The sequence below is a fragment of the Aspergillus steynii genome (assembly GCF_002849105.1).
Source record: "Aspergillus steynii IBT 23096 chromosome Unknown P170scaffold_4, whole genome shotgun sequence".
NCBI classification, from domain to species: Eukaryota; Fungi; Ascomycota; class Eurotiomycetes; order Eurotiales; family Aspergillaceae; genus Aspergillus; species Aspergillus steynii.
Genome location: NW_020194401.1, coordinates 3,496,843 through 3,512,679, shown reverse-complemented (window position 1 = coordinate 3,512,679; position 15,837 = coordinate 3,496,843). Strand labels below are relative to the sequence as shown.

Sequence of the window (15,837 nt, the reverse complement as noted above, 5' to 3'; positions counted from 1 at the left end):
CCAAAAGCATCATACTCTATAGGATTGGAGTGCTATTGACTTGGCCGTGTCTCCTTAATAACCAACCCCTGTTTAGTTCAAAGTTTGTACTCCGGACTATCATTGTGGACTAAAGGAAAAGCACCAATTTACAGCCAAGAAGCCCGACACAATGGTTGAAAGGCTCTTAGGCAAATGGCACGAGTAAAGGATAGCCCAGGCGGACTGGAAGTAGCAATATAGAATGTAGGAAGCCCGAAGATCCAACAGCCTGTGTGCTTCGTTGATCCGTTGCGACCGTCTTACGCCATGCCAGACACATACGGAGGCCGAGGGCCTCTTCTGCTTGGGGTTACCTGGGCAGAAGCAGCACTGACTCTGGTACTGTTTGCGCTGCGGGCAAAAACAGCGTCAATATGTCCGCCAGAGAGCATGTCCTCCGGAATATTTGGGTTAAGGTGGGATTTTGTCTGGGCGGTCTTTGCTTTGGTATGCTTTGACATCCCTATACTTGAGAATATCTAACAGTGTAGATGATCGCTCTGGCGGCACAATGCACAATGACAGTCAGCGTGAAGTACGGTCTCGGAATGCATCAAGGGCTGCTGTCGGACGCCGACATCGTCCAGACCAACTTGTGGAGCTGGATTGCTCAGGCAATCGGGATCGTCGACCTGGCTGCTGCAAGATGTGCAGTCATTGCGTTCCTTCTGGCACTCCAGACACGGACTCACCGCAAAGGAAGATGGGTACTCTTCTTCGTGGGTGGTCTCCAGGGAGCCATCAATATTGCGGAAATCGGTGTCATATTCCACCAATGCAATCCGCCCCGAAAGCTATGGGACATGAGTGTTCCTGGTACTTGTGATCTCATCGATGTCTGTTTGCATATCGGGTATTTTCAGGGAGGTAAGCGTGTCATACTCTTAATCGTTGGAGGGTGTTGTCTAAACTTGAATAGCGGTCGGGGCCGCAGCTGATATATTCCTCGCCTTCTATCCCGTGTACATCATCGGAAGACTGCAGCAAATGCGACTAGGTTTGAAGATCGGTCTATGTCTCCTGATGAGCGGCGGTATTGTGTGCGTATCTATCCCATCCCTTTTTATTTCCCTCTTTACTTTAGCTAAGCACAATCCTATACAGCGCTGGAGTAGCAGGAATCAACAAGACCATCGCGATCGCCAACATCACCGAAGCCACCGATCAAACCTACGCAATTGCCCAGCTCAACATCTGGGTTCTCACCGAGATGTGGTTCATTCTCATCTTCGGCTCAATCCCCGTCCTCCGACCATTCTTCGTGCGGTTTTCACAAAGCATCAAAAGCGCCGCGTATTCCTCCCGCAATCGGTCCGATCTACAACCTGATCCTGGCTCTCACAATGATGCATGGATGTATCTACATGATCGGCCACAGCTATCGTGGGCTTCTCAGGGGTCTGGACGGGGAGATAAAGAGACGAATGTGTTTAAGAGTAATAGTGAGGAGGAAATCCTGGGGTCTCAGTCAGCGGATGAGATTGTGATAACGCGCAAGATGACGATGATGGAAGATAGGCACTGATTATTCCTACTATGCCATCATTTGCATAGTCAGTATCTGGATTGATGAATGAAAATAATACAGAATTATGAACGGGGGTTTAGTCTTATCGAGTTAACCAGAGATGAGACAAGCATAAAGCCAACATACTAGACCAACAGCGGATCCACCGAACGCAACGTCGATAAATTAATATCTCAATCAAAACAAATTAACCCGAGCAACCAGACCACCTCCTAAACATGCTAAGGAACGGCCGTCTATTATTCCCTGTCCAGCCTTGCCCCTTTCAGCAATGCGCAGTCATTTCACAGCGAGAACAATGTGATCAAGGACCTCCTGATCCGAATGCAACTCAATTGACTTTTATCCTGCGTCGTAATCACGCAAATGAAAGTAAATGAACGATTAATAATAGTAAAAAAAGGGGGAGAAGTAAGTCTGAGCGCAATCCATGGAACATTTGACAGCTGACAGCTGCGGGGTCGGCGCTATTTAAAGAAACCACCGTCTGGAGGCATCTTCATTCTCGACACTTCCATCATCCATCCAGCAACATTCATCCCCACCACAGCATGAAGAAAAAAATAAACAGTAACTTGACAATTTTCGACGAAATTGCCAATGTCAAGAAACTAGCGGAGGCCGAAGCAAGCGGGGACCAGAATGCCCACGGTCCGCTGTTAGCCGCGATCCGCTCGCTGCAATTAACAGCGGAGACGCCGGTTGAGACGACGTCTCGCGTGAATTTCCAGGTAGTGGATCATCCTGAAGACCCTGTGGATGTCAGTTGACCTGGGTTCAGATTATGCAAAATATCTGCGTTCGCGTCGCCATCGAGAGAAGACTACTCCATGTTATCGCGGACAGCGACCGTCCGATTACCTCGGTGGAGATAGCCCGTGCGACCGACACGGACGAGTTGTTAATTGGTAATCTTATCAATCGATAGCAGTCGATACGGTGGATGTTGACCATGGTAACAATGTGATCAGTGCGCGTGATGCGGGTGTTGACGGCGATCGGCTTTGCGGACGAGACGGCAAATCAGACGTACGCAGCGAACGACGTGACTCGCTTCGAGATTCTACCGGGTTCCATTGCGGCCGTGAAGCACCAGTAAGTCAGACTCAAGATTCCCCTCATTGGGCCGAGATACGCCGAGCAATGCTGACGATCACCAGTTTCGAGCCTGACTTTGGCATGGTACGTTACTGCGGAGTCCGACCGAAGGCGTACATACTAACCCCGAACAGGGCGCGAGGCTAGTCGACTACATGCGTGGGCCTGGGGTCTCGCAATTCGCCGACGAGCCTGACCAGATGACGCTGTTCAAGTATGCCCACGGGTTCGACAAGATCTTCGGCATGCTGGAGGTGAACCCGGAGCAGAAAGATGCTTTTGACGGGTACATGGCGGCACGACGCCTGGTGCAGCAGCCGCAGTGGTTTGAAATGTACCCAGCAGCCGAGAAATTGGGGAACGTGCGGTCGCAGGCAGACTCGGTGCTACTAGTCGACGTGGGCGGTGGACCGGGTCAGGAAATGGCGCGATTCAGGCAGCGACACCCGGAGATTGCAGGTCGGATCATTCTCCAGGATCTGCCCTTGACCTTGAACCGGATCGAGCAGGTTCCGGAGGGAATTGAGCCGATGGAGCACGACTTCTTCACGCCGCAGCCAGTGCACGGTATGTCATATCACGTGACCCGGGGATCGATTTCTAGAAGGACGCAGAAAGATGGCTAACGTGGGGAATTCGCAGGAGCACGGGCATATTTCTTCCGCCAGGTGATGCATAATTGGTCCGATGCGAAGAGTATCCAGATCCTGTCCCGGATTGCAGACGCCATGGAGGCGGACTACTCGACGCTGCTGATCGATGACTACGTGCTGCCCGATACCGGGGCCGGATTGCGGGCGGCGGAGATGGACATCCTCATGTGGTTACATACGGCGGGGTTGGAACGGACGGTGTCGCAGTGGAAAGCGCTATTTGATGCAGTTGGGCTCGAGTTGGTGGAGATTTGGAACACCGATAAGGGCGATGAGTCAGTGTTGGAAGTGCGCAAGAGGGCCAGTACGCAGAGTAGTGGACCCGCGATGGTGGCGACGCAATCCGCGCTTGTTGCTGCAGGTCAATGAAACCGGACGGACTACAGGACACGGTGCAGAGTTAAGTGCGGTGGGATGAGACAGGAGTTAATAATCACGAGTCGGTGAAGCAATTCTTGACATTCAGACCGCATCGCCCCACTGACAAGTCAGGCACGACGGGATGATTGGTGACAGTTCAGCAATTGGCGGGGCATCCGCCTTGGAGCCCTAATTAGCCTCACGTTCTGGCGGATTCGCTCCCCTCCTGCTGTCGGTCTAGTGACTAACTCGACGGGCCTGCCCATTATTATTGTCCCCCGGTCCATCCCTGAATCCTACTGTCCGACACCATGCATCATGAACCCGTTCAAGAAAATCGATCGTCTCACCCCCGAATCCTCCTTTGACAGCGCAGGATGGGCCACCAAGATCCTCGACAAGGCCATGGTCGCAGTCGGCTCTTACGGTGACAAGGCCGTCTACGGTGCCTGCGCCGTGGGAATGGCCGGCGCCATCCATGCCACCGCGGCTGGCGCGATTGCCTACCAGGTGGTCCAGGGAGTCGGGCAGCTTCGCCAGATCGCCGGCCATCTGGACGGCATCAACAACACGCTGTCCAGGGACCACGCCCTGAACGCACCTCCCGCGTTTGCGGACTTCGTCTACAACATGGTCAAGAACATGATTGGCAGCTCGTCCTCTAGCGCTTGGTACTTTGTGTATCATCCCGACACGTACTGGACCCATCATTTCTCGAATCAGATCCGCTCGGAGGGACCACTCGGCAAGCGCTTCATCGGCATCTTTCAGGACCTCGACATGGCCGTCATCTTCATGCGTGCCATGAGGCAGGCGCTTGCACAAGATCCCCAGATGCAACAGGATCCCCCACATTTTAAGCTTCTGATCCCGGCTTATTATCCGATCGTGATCACCTCGCCTCTGCAGTTCCCCAAGGAACTGGAGCCCTTCAACCTCTACTGCGACACGCATGACGGACAGCCCTTGGTCTGGATGAACCTGCCTGGCGTCGAGAAAGGAATACATGACAACATCGGGCTGTACAAGCCCTCGCAGAGCATCATCAGCAAGCGTGAGTCGTCCATCGTTTGGTGTCATTTGGTCCTTGCTAACCCATGTCAGTCTTTGGCTCCAAGCAGAACTCGGCCCCGCGAACCTTGGGCACCCTCAGCGAAGCCGACGCAGGAAAGCTGTATGACCTCACCGAACGGAATGTCAACATCGAGCACGCCACCGAACAAGAAAGAAAGGAGAGATCCAACAGAAGAGCCTCCCGCTCGAACAGCAGTCTGCTGAGAGAGAATCTGGCCCGCCTTGAAGACGACGCGCCCCCCGCGTATGACCAACATTCGTTTTGCAACGGCAATAACCGACCCAACAACTCGAGAAACAGCCCCGAGCGAGGCCAGAAGAATGAGTTCGCGAGGTCCAGCACTGAGGACTACCCCAGATACCAGAACAACCGAGAGTATCAGAGATATGGCTCCGACGAGAAGATGCCTCTCTGCGGACGAAACGAGTTCTCACGATGCAGGAGTGAGGAATATCCGAAGTATCCCAACAACAAAGAATACCAGAAATACTCCGACGACGAGAAGCGCCCGAAGGCTCGCAAGAGTGAGTTCGAGAACTGCCAGACTGAGGACTACCCCAAATACTCCACCAAAGAATATCAGAAATACCCCGAGGATGAGAAACGCCTCAGATTCAAGAGCGAGTTCGAGACCTGCAAAAACGGCGACTATCCCAAGTACGAGAACGACAAAGAGTACCGGAAATACGACCTGGATGAGAGACCTCCTCTCTGCGGACGAAGCAAGAGCCAAGAATACTCCAGATACCACAGCACCAAGGAGTATCAGAAATCTCCCAAGGACGAAAAGTCCCCCAAGTCCTCGAAGGACGAATTCGAGCGGTGCAAGACTCAGGATTATCCGAAATACGAGAACGACGAGGAATACCAGAAGTACGAGGAGGACGACGAGACGGACATCTGGAACAGCGATGACGGAATGGACAACGCCTCCACCATCGCGTCGGTTGCATTCCTCGACGAAGACGACGAAGGAGGCGAGGCGTCAGATCGCGATCGAACATCCGATCGTAAGCCCCGGTACCTTTCTCGCCGACACAGGTCTCCCCGAAAGAGTACCGCCTCTCTCGTCTCCAGCATTGCTCCGACCGAGAGCGTTCTGTCCTCCACCCACGGGTCCCACAAGGGCTATCGCAAGAAGCGCAGACGCAGACGCACCCACAGCCGGACTGTGTCGAGAGCCTGAGCCGGCCTTCTACCCTCGCGTCCTGACCAGACCCGTGGACATCTGCCTGTCGTTTACCGTTTTGTAACAATCCCGGAGTGTCTGGTTCATAATATTGGGAGGACACGTTGTCTTTTCGTCCACTTGTGCATAAACATAAAGAACCGCTAGACTCGACCTTCGTTTTTCATCGTTTTCCGTTCCGTTTCCGTTTCCGTTTCCGAATTCCCCCCTCATCATGAAGCAAATTGAGATATGAATATAAATGACCGCAATATATGTGCATGAATTCCTTCGATTCCGTCGTCCAGTTTGTCGTCTTTCGCGTTCAAAGTCTATCGTTGTCAGCTTATCCTAACGAATATCCAACTACACTTAACGACCCCAATCAACATTGTAACCTCATATCACCAGTGCTCGGTCGGCGCAAGTCAGAATTGATGGTCCCCTGCATATCATGGCAGAGTGATTGAGATCGTGTTTTTGCGACCGTGAGAAGTTTCGAATGTATTCATATTGAAATGAAATGAATACCCAAGAAGACTTTCAAAACAGAGACATAATGAACACCATAACCAACCAAAAATCTTAAATGACCGAGACCAAGAATGATCCAGTGTGTCAGGCGAAATTCTCGCTTTCATTTATCAGAGATGGCAGGTCCATTCTTCTGGGCTTTGTGCTTGTTGCATGCAGCAGTTTTTTTTTGCCCTTTCTTTCTTTTCCCCCCGACATTGGTCGTTACCTTAAATTCGTCCAGATCGAACAGACCAACAATCGAGATCATATTCTCTCTCAAGACATACGGTGACGAATCGACTGTCGGTGGACTTTGGACGATCTCCATCGTCATGCTAACCACACCTGGTTCAGATAATCGGCACAATAGACGCCGATGCCCGCGGATTCAAATTCGATCTGACACAGATCTATTGCCGTTTTATACACAAAAATACACGAGCTGCTAACAAGACCTAGGCCAAGTCTGCGATTAGCAGAGATACTCCGCAGTCTGGAGAATGACATACCCACAACTTAGACTCCAATTGTCAAATCGAATGCAGGTCAACCTTGTTTGGTTCGTCACCGGTGAGATCGCAAAGTATCAAGATGAGGAACGGAGTCTCTTGTTCTTTGCCTCTATTTCCTTTCTCCATGCCGCTCGTTCCGCCTTTAGCTTTGGGGAATTGTAGCAAATGCCGACGAATTCGAAATACGCTGGCGCGAAGGGTGGCGTGGGCCGATTCAAGAACACTAGCTTCTTCGGCACTTTCATCGTGAAGTAATCACGACTGAGAAATTGGAAAGTTATCTCTTCTCTCCCAGCATAGGCCAGAATCTCGTCTAAGCCACCTTGGGTAGGAGGGTCGTATATCGTGAAATTCGGACAATTGTCTCCAAAGTAGATGTGTCCGTGCAAGCCCTCAGCTCCTACTGGGAGGTCTTCACCGTCGAAATCATCGACGTCCATGTAGTAAAACTCGACATATTTCGAGCTTTGCCAATCGTGAAGTTTCTTGAAGTCCATCAATCGTGAACAATATATCTTGAAGTGCTTGTCGCCAGGGTCTTGGCCCAAAAGCTCCTTTCCGCCTTCCTCTCCAGCCACCAAGGACTTATATGCCGCCTGGACCTCCTCTTCATTTTTGCTTTGAAATTCCCGTTGTTTCTTATCCCTTTCCGCTTCCTGGTGTAGTACGTCCTTCCGCTCTGCACGGTACCCTCGCAGCTCGTAATAAAAGCTCGCCTCAGAGCCGTTATAGGCCCTCCTATCCCAGTCGTCATCGTCTAGGTCGTCGCAGTCGCATTCAGAGACATCGCTGGCACAGTCGCATTCGCGTTCGGAGTCGGAGTCGATCCTTCGTCGTTTTGCATTCTCGTCCTCGACATCGGAAATGTCCTCATCGAACACGCTGAGATCGAGCAACTCCAGCTCTCCCCAATCGTGGCCCAGTAGACGTGCGACGCGATAATACCAGTCGGGGAATTCGTCTTGGCTTTTTTTTGTTCCTGCTTCGTGCCATTTTCAGCGTCGTCTGTTGCGATGGGCTTTTCTTGTTTTGTTATTCTTGACCTGCGGGAATCCATTCGACGCGTCTCGCGTTCGGATTGCCTGTTTGGGCGAGCCGTGTCATGTGATCGCGTCTACGTCGGTCATATCTTATTACTATGCTTTCTTTTGGATTGTTTTGGTCTTAGAAAAATCTAAATGCGAGATATATACTTCGGCGCTGCCCTCCTGCCATACAAAACCCTGTCCACATCCTCAAAACGCTGCACATCACGAACCCTACCACAAAACCAGTCTCAACAAACCACCCGCCCAATCAAACAACAGAAGCCAAAAGGAGCCAAATTACCTATCTTCCCGCACCAGCGCACGGTACGGGTTATTCGGATCCTGCTCCTCCTCCTCGACGGTGGGAATGGTCTTGCGCACGCGGCAAGGCGCCCCAATCGCCACCGAGTAAGGGGGGATATCTTTCGTCACGATGGAGCCGGCGCCGATGGTCGAGCCCCGTCCGATCCGTACCCCGGGGAGGATGACCACGTTGCCGCCGATCCAGCAGTCGTCTTCGATGAAGACTGGGTGGCCGAATTCGACGAATTTCAACCGCGAGAGCACGCTGGTGTCGTGGCCGGCGCTGAAGATGCCGACGTTCGTGCCGATTTGGACCCGGTCGCCGATCACGACGAGACTGGTGTCGAGGACTGTGAGGCTGTAGGTTTCTTTGTTAGCTTGGCTCGGGGAGGAGGGGCTGAGATGGAGGGAGGTTAAGGTAACTAACCCCCAGTTCACAAAGCAGTTGCTTCCAATGCTGATGTTGCAGCCGTAATCAGGCCGGAAAGGAGGCTCGATGAAGGTGCCGTCTCCGGCCTTGCCGACGAGCTTTCGGAGCAGTTCCAGCCGCTTGTCGAAGATCTGGTCGTAGGAGATGTCTTTCGTGTCGAGGTTGTTGTAGTCGGCGGTGAGGCCCCGAGCGCGGTGGCGGGCTTCGAGGAGCTTAGGCGTGTTGGGGTTGTACCTGATGATATCAATTGTTAGTTATGTTCATGTAAGGGGCTAGGGTTGTGCAGGCATACATCATCCCGGAGATCATGCATTCGTACTGCTCGCAGAACGGGGCGCCGCTGAGGTCGCGGGCCAAGTCGATGATTTCGGGGCGTTTCGCGGGGGCGGCCATTTTGGGACTGATTAGAGAAAGGGTAGATTCTGTGATGATTGTAAGGATGTAAGGGAGGAGTGTAGGTTGTGGCTATTTAGAAGGATAAGTTGAAGAAGACAGATTGCTGTTCGAGTGGCTCGAGAACGTGCCCCTCTACAATTCACTGACCGCATGATTGACCCATAGCTTATCCTCAGTCTAGCAAACAGCTTTCCTTTCACGGTATAAAATGCAGTTCTACAGATCCATAGAACTGCCCTGATCCACCGTATGGGATTGTCCGATGTTTTCCCGGACCCACCTGCCTATACGGGGAATTTTGAGGACTCAATGTTGTTGGGATCAGCTGAGCTCTATCTTACAAGGCACTCTAACAAGAAAATTGGGACTTCCTGTGGTTCCTCCAGTGGACCGAATGTCTTGATTACAGAAGACTCTACACAGGAACATATCCGCTGTCGAAACAGTAACAAGGGATAGGACAGAAGAGACAGGATTCATCGCGAGAATGCCGCTGAAAGTAGAACACAAAAACAAGAGATATGTAGAACAGCGAGAAGATAATGTACAAGAGCTCTAGATCCTCGCTTTAACACTCTGCTCTCGAGCGCTCTTCAGCTCATCTTTGATCTGTAACGCAGAATGAGACCCCTGCTCCAAAGCACCGTCTATCGCAGCCCGCCAACCATGCGCCCAGTCAGCAGACGCAAAGAAAACGCGACCATGCGGCTTCTGCAATTCGTCCTGATACTTGGACATGAACTGGGGCGGCCACCAGGCAGGCCCACCCTGGGACCATGGGTCTGTGTTCCAGTTGTGGAAAATCTGGGGGAGTCAGGAATTACGGAGCACTGACATTGCGGAGTATGCTGTGGGGAGGAGCTTACCATTTTCTTGACCTCCATCGGATGGAGTTTCTTAAACGACTCAATCGCTTTTTGGGGATCTCTCTCCGGGACGAACGTGTCTCGTTCATCTTTGCCAAAGCCCACGATATGCGCGTCGCCGTTGGGCGTGACTCCGTCGCCGTAGCCGAACATCAGTAGACCGGGAAACCTCATCCCGTTCCAAGATGTCAATCCTGTTTCTTTAACGTCGGCATGGATCTTTGTCATGTAGTTCACATGCCCGATTTGAATCGCCTGCTGGCGGACCGAGGAGAGCGGCGGATCAAAGTGGATCGAGTGCAGCACGTTCAAAGGGATGGTGCTGACGACTCGACGAGCACGGAATTCCCTCCCAGAATGCGACACAGCACTGACAAGTGAGCTGGACTGATCAATGATTGACTTGATCGGTGTCTCGAAAGAGTACTGGAGTCCGTTCTTCACAGCGTCCTGAAACATCGCCCCGGCCAGAGCCGACTGGCCCTCTCGAAGCTTGAACGTCGTCCAGATCGGCCCAAAGTTTTCGGAGGAATGCACCATGAGCGAATGCGAACGGATCATATCCCATAGACTCGAGTTCTCCATAGTGCCGCCTGAGATATGGAGAATGAGAGCGGTCAAGATGCCGGCTTCCTCCGCCGTGAGAAGATGCTTGATCTCCTCGAACCTCTCGCGGCAGGAGATTCTATCGTAGCGCTCGACTTGTTTGCGGTCCACGAGGATGTTGTCGAGGAGGGCGTGGGGGAGCGGGCAGATCTGTCGACAGTCCTGGCCGTCGACGTTGACGAACACGTTCCATGCTCGACTGGTGATTTCGCCGGCTTCTTCGTGTGTGAGCTTTCGAGGTGTGGCTCCTATCATAGAGTCATGTTAGGTTGAGTCGTGGGCCAGAAGAGGGAAGCATACCGGGAACATTGATCGTGTAGTAGTCGTTGTCGTATCCTCGATGATGAGTTAGAACGAGGTCGCGATCCAGCTTGTACCGTGTCATCTCTTGGAACAGGTATCCCATGTGGTGGGTCACCCATGTTCCACCCATTTCATAGAGACAGCCTTGAAGAGTTAGCATTGAGTGGCATGCATTCATTAATTTGCTACCTAGGATGGTGATAGCTCATACCATCCGATTCAACAGTATACGTTCGTCCACCGATACGATCCCGCGCCTCGAGCATGAGTACAGACAGGCCTGTTACGATTAGTTTTGGACAGAACATCTAGAAACAGGATAAACACTCACCATAGTCTGTCAAATCCCTGGCCGCCCTCAGACCGCTGTACCCGGCCCCGATAACAATGGCATCGAAGATGTGGCCTGTAGGAGCAGTGTACTTCTCCTGGGGCTCAATGACACCCCGACAGCTGAGTCCACCTTTCTTGATGCCGGTCTCCTTTCGCCAGGAGTACCCGTCAGCGGTGGTTGGCATTTTGGAGCAGTATTAAGAAACAGTTGTAAAGGTAGGGAGGAATTGGAAAGATCAAGCAAGATGATATGGAGTCACTCCACAAGTCTTCGTCTATACTCTCCGCTATACAAGGAGAGTGTATATATACGGGGTAAGACGACAGTGTTCAGACCTCATGCCAAGAGATCCCCAGAGCTTCAAAAATCATACGGTCCCGCGGAGACAGAGAGCAACGTCGACTGTGAAGTTCCATGGGACGCGGTGGATCTCAGACAATGAAAATGGGGAGATATTGGCCAATCACCGTGCAGGTAAAACTACCTTCCAAATCAGGAGAAAACAAAGAATGCTGACTTTCCTCGGAGATCGTCCGTTCAGAATGGACGCTAATCTGTTGGAGGAAGCAGATCCACACCCAGCCGATTTTCCTGTCCTCAGACCCTCGACGAGAGAACGTTGGCGAAGTATACTCAGTTACCCGAAGAGACGCAGTTAGAGCGACGGAACAAGTAGGTTAGAATCCACTAGATGTCGATGATTACTACTGTGTACATAGGAGGCATCCTGATAACCTGATTCTGAGCAGCCAGCGAGATCAGTCACAGTGGTTTAAGATTGCAAAATGCCAAGCCCTCCATTCTTCGACCTGCTGAATGCATTGGACTCCTTGAACAACAAAGACAAATATTCGAACTTTCATATCATCAATACCCCCTATAAGACGCTTTCCGATGACTGCAGTGTCGCGGCAGATATTCTCATTCCTCGGACTATTCGGGATGCTAATCGATCATCTCCGCGACCTGTGATCATTCGAATTCATGGGGGATTCTTGGTAAGTCGATACTCGATGGATGCTGTTTACTGGAGAATATTGACTAGAAACAGGTAACTGGGTCGAGTCTATATGCTCCGTGGTTCAACAACTGGATCCTCGACTATGCTCTGCAACACGATGCTATTATCATTTCTCCAAACTACAGACTGCTCCCGGAAGTGTCAGGGAGTGAGATCCTCGAAGACATACACGATCTATGGAAGTGGGTTGGTGATGGCTCAGTCGACAAAATTATTAAAGACGCTGGGCATCGGGAACTTGGCCTGAACCTCGACTCGATTCTTGTGGTTGGGGAGAGTGCAGGTATTTCTTCTATTGTCTGGATATGCATTATCTTTGCTGACGCGATTCCAAAGGTGGGTATCTGGCAACCCAACTAGCCATTTCATATCCATATCAAATTCGCGCATTGATCGCAGCATATCCCATGGTCGACCTGCAATCGAGATTCTACACAGAGGCGTTCTCGAAACCCATAGTCGGCGTTCCTAATGTCCCCGAGGAGATGATCGACAAGCATCTCGCCATGATCGCAGCGACAGGAAAAAGCAGGGTCATCTGCACTGCAGCGAATCCTCCCGATCGGGTAGAACTGGCATTCTCAATCGTTCAGAACGGCAGATTTCTGGAATTCTTCGGAACCGACAGGTCCCTTTTCCCCATGGTACGGATCGAGGATGAGCTGAAAAGAAACCCCGGGTTTCAACTACCGCCGATGTTTATCCTGCATGGGGAACAAGACTCTGCCGTACCGGTTGACGGATCGAGGAAGTTTGTTCAATTCCTGCAAAAGAACATGCCAGACACGCAGGTGATTCTGCATACAGAGGACGGAGATCATGGGTTTGACGCGCTGGCAACATTGGACATGCCGTGGCTGAAGAGTGCACTGGCGATGATTTCGAAGGAGTGGCTAGGGTCGTACAATTCACATCTTTGAGTAACATACGTAAATTGATCACAAACTCAGTGTCCTATCACATGAAACAAAACATCACAAGACAAGCGACCCATCAGTTCAGGACATTCTAAGTCCGGATGTTGTTAATTTTAGGTAGCCCGGAGAGCGAATGTCCGCCGAACAGCTCTCGTCCCATGGAAAGGCCAGCTGTAAAGTGGAAAAAGAACCGAAAAATGGCGATCCAGAGACTTCCATTCATTTTCCATGAGCCGAGGCCTGAAACGAGACCCACCAGTGGATCCAATATGCGCTGTTAGCGTCTTTCTTAGCGCCTCTTTCTCGGTTTCCCCATTAGGCAATATTCTCAACTCCCTGGCGAGGTTTTTCACGCTCTGAGTTCCTGTCGATAACCATGGCTATCGCAATCGGTGACATAATGCGGGGTCTGTTGACTGAGGGGATAAACAGAAGTCAAATAAGCCCCTCTTCGCACGATTGAACAGTCGCGATCACATCTCATCTCATCTCTGTAACTCTTTGTTTCCAACTTGTACAATTCCATCACAACCATCACACAATGCCTCAGGACTACTCCGGTGTTTCCCTCCAGGGCAAGACTGCCATTGTCACTGGATCTTCGAAGTACGTCCATACCCTCGCGCCCACGCGACATTGACATGGTAGCTGACAGCATGCAGAGGTCTCGGCGCTGGCATCGCCATCCTCCTCGCCAAGCGCGGCGCCAACATCGTCGTCAACTACGTCTCCGAGGGCAGCGGAAAGCGCGCACAGGAGGTCGTCGACAAGATTAACAACGAGATCGGCACGCGCGCCGTCCTTTGCCGCTCCGACGTCAGCAAGCCCGAGGGCATCAAGCCCCTCGTTGACGCCGCTCTGGCGATCAGCACGACCGGAAAGATCGAGATTCTGATTCACAAGTGAGTACAACCCCCCTCCTCAAAGCCTCATACCAGTCAGCGAAGGGAGACTAACGGAGACGTGACGCACAGCGCCGCGCAAGGCCTCGAAGCCAACCTTGTCGACACGACGCCCGAATTCTACGACACCCATTTCGACTGCAACGTCAAGGGCCCGATTTTCCTGACCCAGGCCGTGGTGCCGCATATCGCGAAGGGCGGACGCATTGTGTTCATCTCGTCGGCGGGCGCGCGTCTCGGAGTCGCGGGCCAGACTGTCTACGCGGCCACCAAGGCAGCGAACGAGGCGCTGGTGCGCGTGTGGGCGAAGGAACTGGGCCAGTCGCACGAGATTACTGTCAACTGCGTCAACCCGGGACCTATTGCTACCGGTATGTCTCTCCTCGAGAGTCAAATGCGAAATGCTAATAGAGGCGCAGATCAATGGTTCCAGAGTGACGAGCAGTTCCTGAAGGACATGCAGCCCCTGATCGAGTCGACCCCTGCTGCTGCGCGTGTGGGAGAGGTTGACGATATTGCGCCCTTGGTGGCGTTCTTGTGCAGTGACGACGCGAGATGGACTACGGGAGCTTGTCTCTCTGCGAATGGCGGTCTTTACAACTAAAAGTCCCTTACTGTACATACTTGGTCTACGAGGATGCGTAAATGAATAAACTTTCTTGATGATGAATATCTTATGACTTTCACTGTGCTTTATAAGCTAGTTGAGTCGCTTGACTTGAAAGACTAACCGAAATATACTAAGCTTGTTTTGTTTATTAGCAGATTAGGACGGCGTGTGTTCCTCTAAAAACACCCCTCGGGGGGAATTAAGAGACTGGAATATACTTGCAAGAGTAGAACTGAAATATTATTTGTGAAATGTGGCACAGTATGTATGGAGTAAGTTCGAATTAAATTTTAAGGAGAATTTTCCGAAGAAAGGATTGGATTTTTTACGGGCACTTTGGAATCTTTCACTATCAACACAACGATTTAAATTCTGCAATTCATTGAGTGAAGCAGATCTCTATATAAACGAGTAGCCCAAGCAGAAAATCACTCAAAAGCTGCACCCTCAGCTGTAATCTCCGCCCTCATCCCCTTGACATTGATCGCATTAACAAGCACCGTACACCAAGTTGGCGTATGCCCAGGAACAAGTCTCTGAAAGACCTCCTGCATGGTCTTCTCGTCCTCCGCATTGACGAGATAACTCGTGAGTCGATAGCTCTGTGCTAAGCCGCGCGCAGCTCCAGCATGCTTCAACGCTGCGTCAAGACACTTGAAAATGGCTTCGAACTCGGCCTCAGGCGTCTCGGAGACTAGACTTCCGGTCGCGAGATCGAGGCCAATGTGGCCGGTGATATAGATAAGGGAAGTAGTCGGCGAGACCGGGACTTTGGCGGTTGTTGCGTAGAGAGGTTTGAGGCAGTCGCCTACTGGACCGGGGAGGTTTTGGTATGTGATTGAGGACATTGTTGCTTGGTAATGCAAAAAGAGAGGTAACGGTGCGCTTCAGAACTTTGAGAGCAATGCGGCACACTATACGAGATGACTCTCTTATCACCCCGCATTTTAACTCATGAGGGGCAAACCCCTGGTTCCTATGAGATCATCTCCTGCAGACAAAGGAAGTATATCTCTCTGTTGTGTCTTGGCACAAAACCCAGTTACCCAAAGGGGTAAAACAGCCAGCGGCCCACTCGACGCCTTCACGATCCCTGTCCAGCGCCTTCTCTCCGTCGCAAACACAGATATAAACCCGTTTAAGGAACCATCCGAATGCATTTCCTCATTCAGGCCCCATCCCTACCATTT

At 51.6% G+C, this 15,837-nt stretch overlaps 7 protein-coding genes across 7 annotated transcripts; 5 read left to right on the top strand and 2 right to left on the bottom strand.

The window, feature by feature from the left end:
• Nucleotides 1-288: 288 nt before the first annotated feature.
• Nucleotides 289-1,966, top strand: P170DRAFT_510197 (uncharacterized protein; the record flags this gene model as incomplete). The annotated part of the gene is made up of 4 exons (XM_024854751.1): nucleotides 289-468; nucleotides 513-888; nucleotides 941-1,061; nucleotides 1,126-1,966. The coding sequence occupies 4 exons, from the start codon at nucleotides 289-291 to the stop codon at nucleotides 1,544-1,546; spliced, it is 1,098 nt and encodes a 365-aa protein (XP_024704995.1). The 3' UTR covers nucleotides 1,547-1,966.
• Nucleotides 1,967-2,100: 134 nt separating this feature from the next.
• Nucleotides 2,101-3,669, top strand: P170DRAFT_358162 (O-methyltransferase; the record flags this gene model as incomplete). The annotated part of the gene is made up of 6 exons (XM_024844265.1): nucleotides 2,101-2,280; nucleotides 2,331-2,457; nucleotides 2,521-2,644; nucleotides 2,710-2,731; nucleotides 2,782-3,214; nucleotides 3,290-3,669. The coding sequence occupies 6 exons, from the start codon at nucleotides 2,101-2,103 to the stop codon at nucleotides 3,667-3,669; spliced, it is 1,266 nt and encodes a 421-aa protein (XP_024704994.1).
• A 309-nt stretch (nucleotides 3,670-3,978) lies between these two features.
• On the top strand, nucleotides 3,979-5,921 carry P170DRAFT_426566 (uncharacterized protein; the record flags this gene model as incomplete). The annotated part of the gene is made up of 2 exons (XM_024847717.1): nucleotides 3,979-4,714; nucleotides 4,765-5,921. The coding sequence occupies 2 exons, from the start codon at nucleotides 3,979-3,981 to the stop codon at nucleotides 5,919-5,921; spliced, it is 1,893 nt and encodes a 630-aa protein (XP_024704993.1).
• A 3,722-nt stretch (nucleotides 5,922-9,643) lies between these two features.
• P170DRAFT_358227 (flavin monoamine oxidase family protein) lies at nucleotides 9,644-11,381 on the bottom strand (the record flags this gene model as incomplete). Its single annotated transcript, XM_024844273.1, has 5 exons — nucleotides 9,644-9,892; nucleotides 9,955-10,808; nucleotides 10,861-11,007; nucleotides 11,075-11,143; nucleotides 11,195-11,381. The coding sequence occupies 5 exons, from the start codon at nucleotides 11,379-11,381 to the stop codon at nucleotides 9,644-9,646; spliced, it is 1,506 nt and encodes a 501-aa protein (XP_024704992.1).
• Nucleotides 11,382-11,982: 601 nt separating this feature from the next.
• Nucleotides 11,983-13,138, top strand: P170DRAFT_426563 (alpha/beta hydrolase; the record flags this gene model as incomplete). Its single annotated transcript, XM_024847716.1, has 3 exons — nucleotides 11,983-12,195; nucleotides 12,249-12,501; nucleotides 12,555-13,138. 3 exons carry the CDS (start codon nucleotides 11,983-11,985, stop codon nucleotides 13,136-13,138), a joined length of 1,050 nt encoding a protein of 349 aa, XP_024704991.1.
• A 538-nt stretch (nucleotides 13,139-13,676) lies between these two features.
• P170DRAFT_475980 (SDR family NAD(P)-dependent oxidoreductase) lies at nucleotides 13,677-14,641 on the top strand (the record flags this gene model as incomplete). Its single annotated transcript, XM_024853307.1, has 4 exons — nucleotides 13,677-13,741; nucleotides 13,798-14,037; nucleotides 14,110-14,408; nucleotides 14,457-14,641. 4 exons carry the CDS (start codon nucleotides 13,677-13,679, stop codon nucleotides 14,639-14,641), a joined length of 789 nt encoding a protein of 262 aa, XP_024704990.1.
• A 434-nt stretch (nucleotides 14,642-15,075) lies between these two features.
• Nucleotides 15,076-15,495, bottom strand: P170DRAFT_475979 (YjgF-like protein; the record flags this gene model as incomplete). The annotated part of the gene is made up of 1 exon (XM_024853306.1): nucleotides 15,076-15,495. The coding sequence occupies one exon, from the start codon at nucleotides 15,493-15,495 to the stop codon at nucleotides 15,076-15,078; it is 420 nt and encodes a 139-aa protein (XP_024704989.1).
• Between the last annotated feature and the right edge of the window lie 342 nt (nucleotides 15,496-15,837).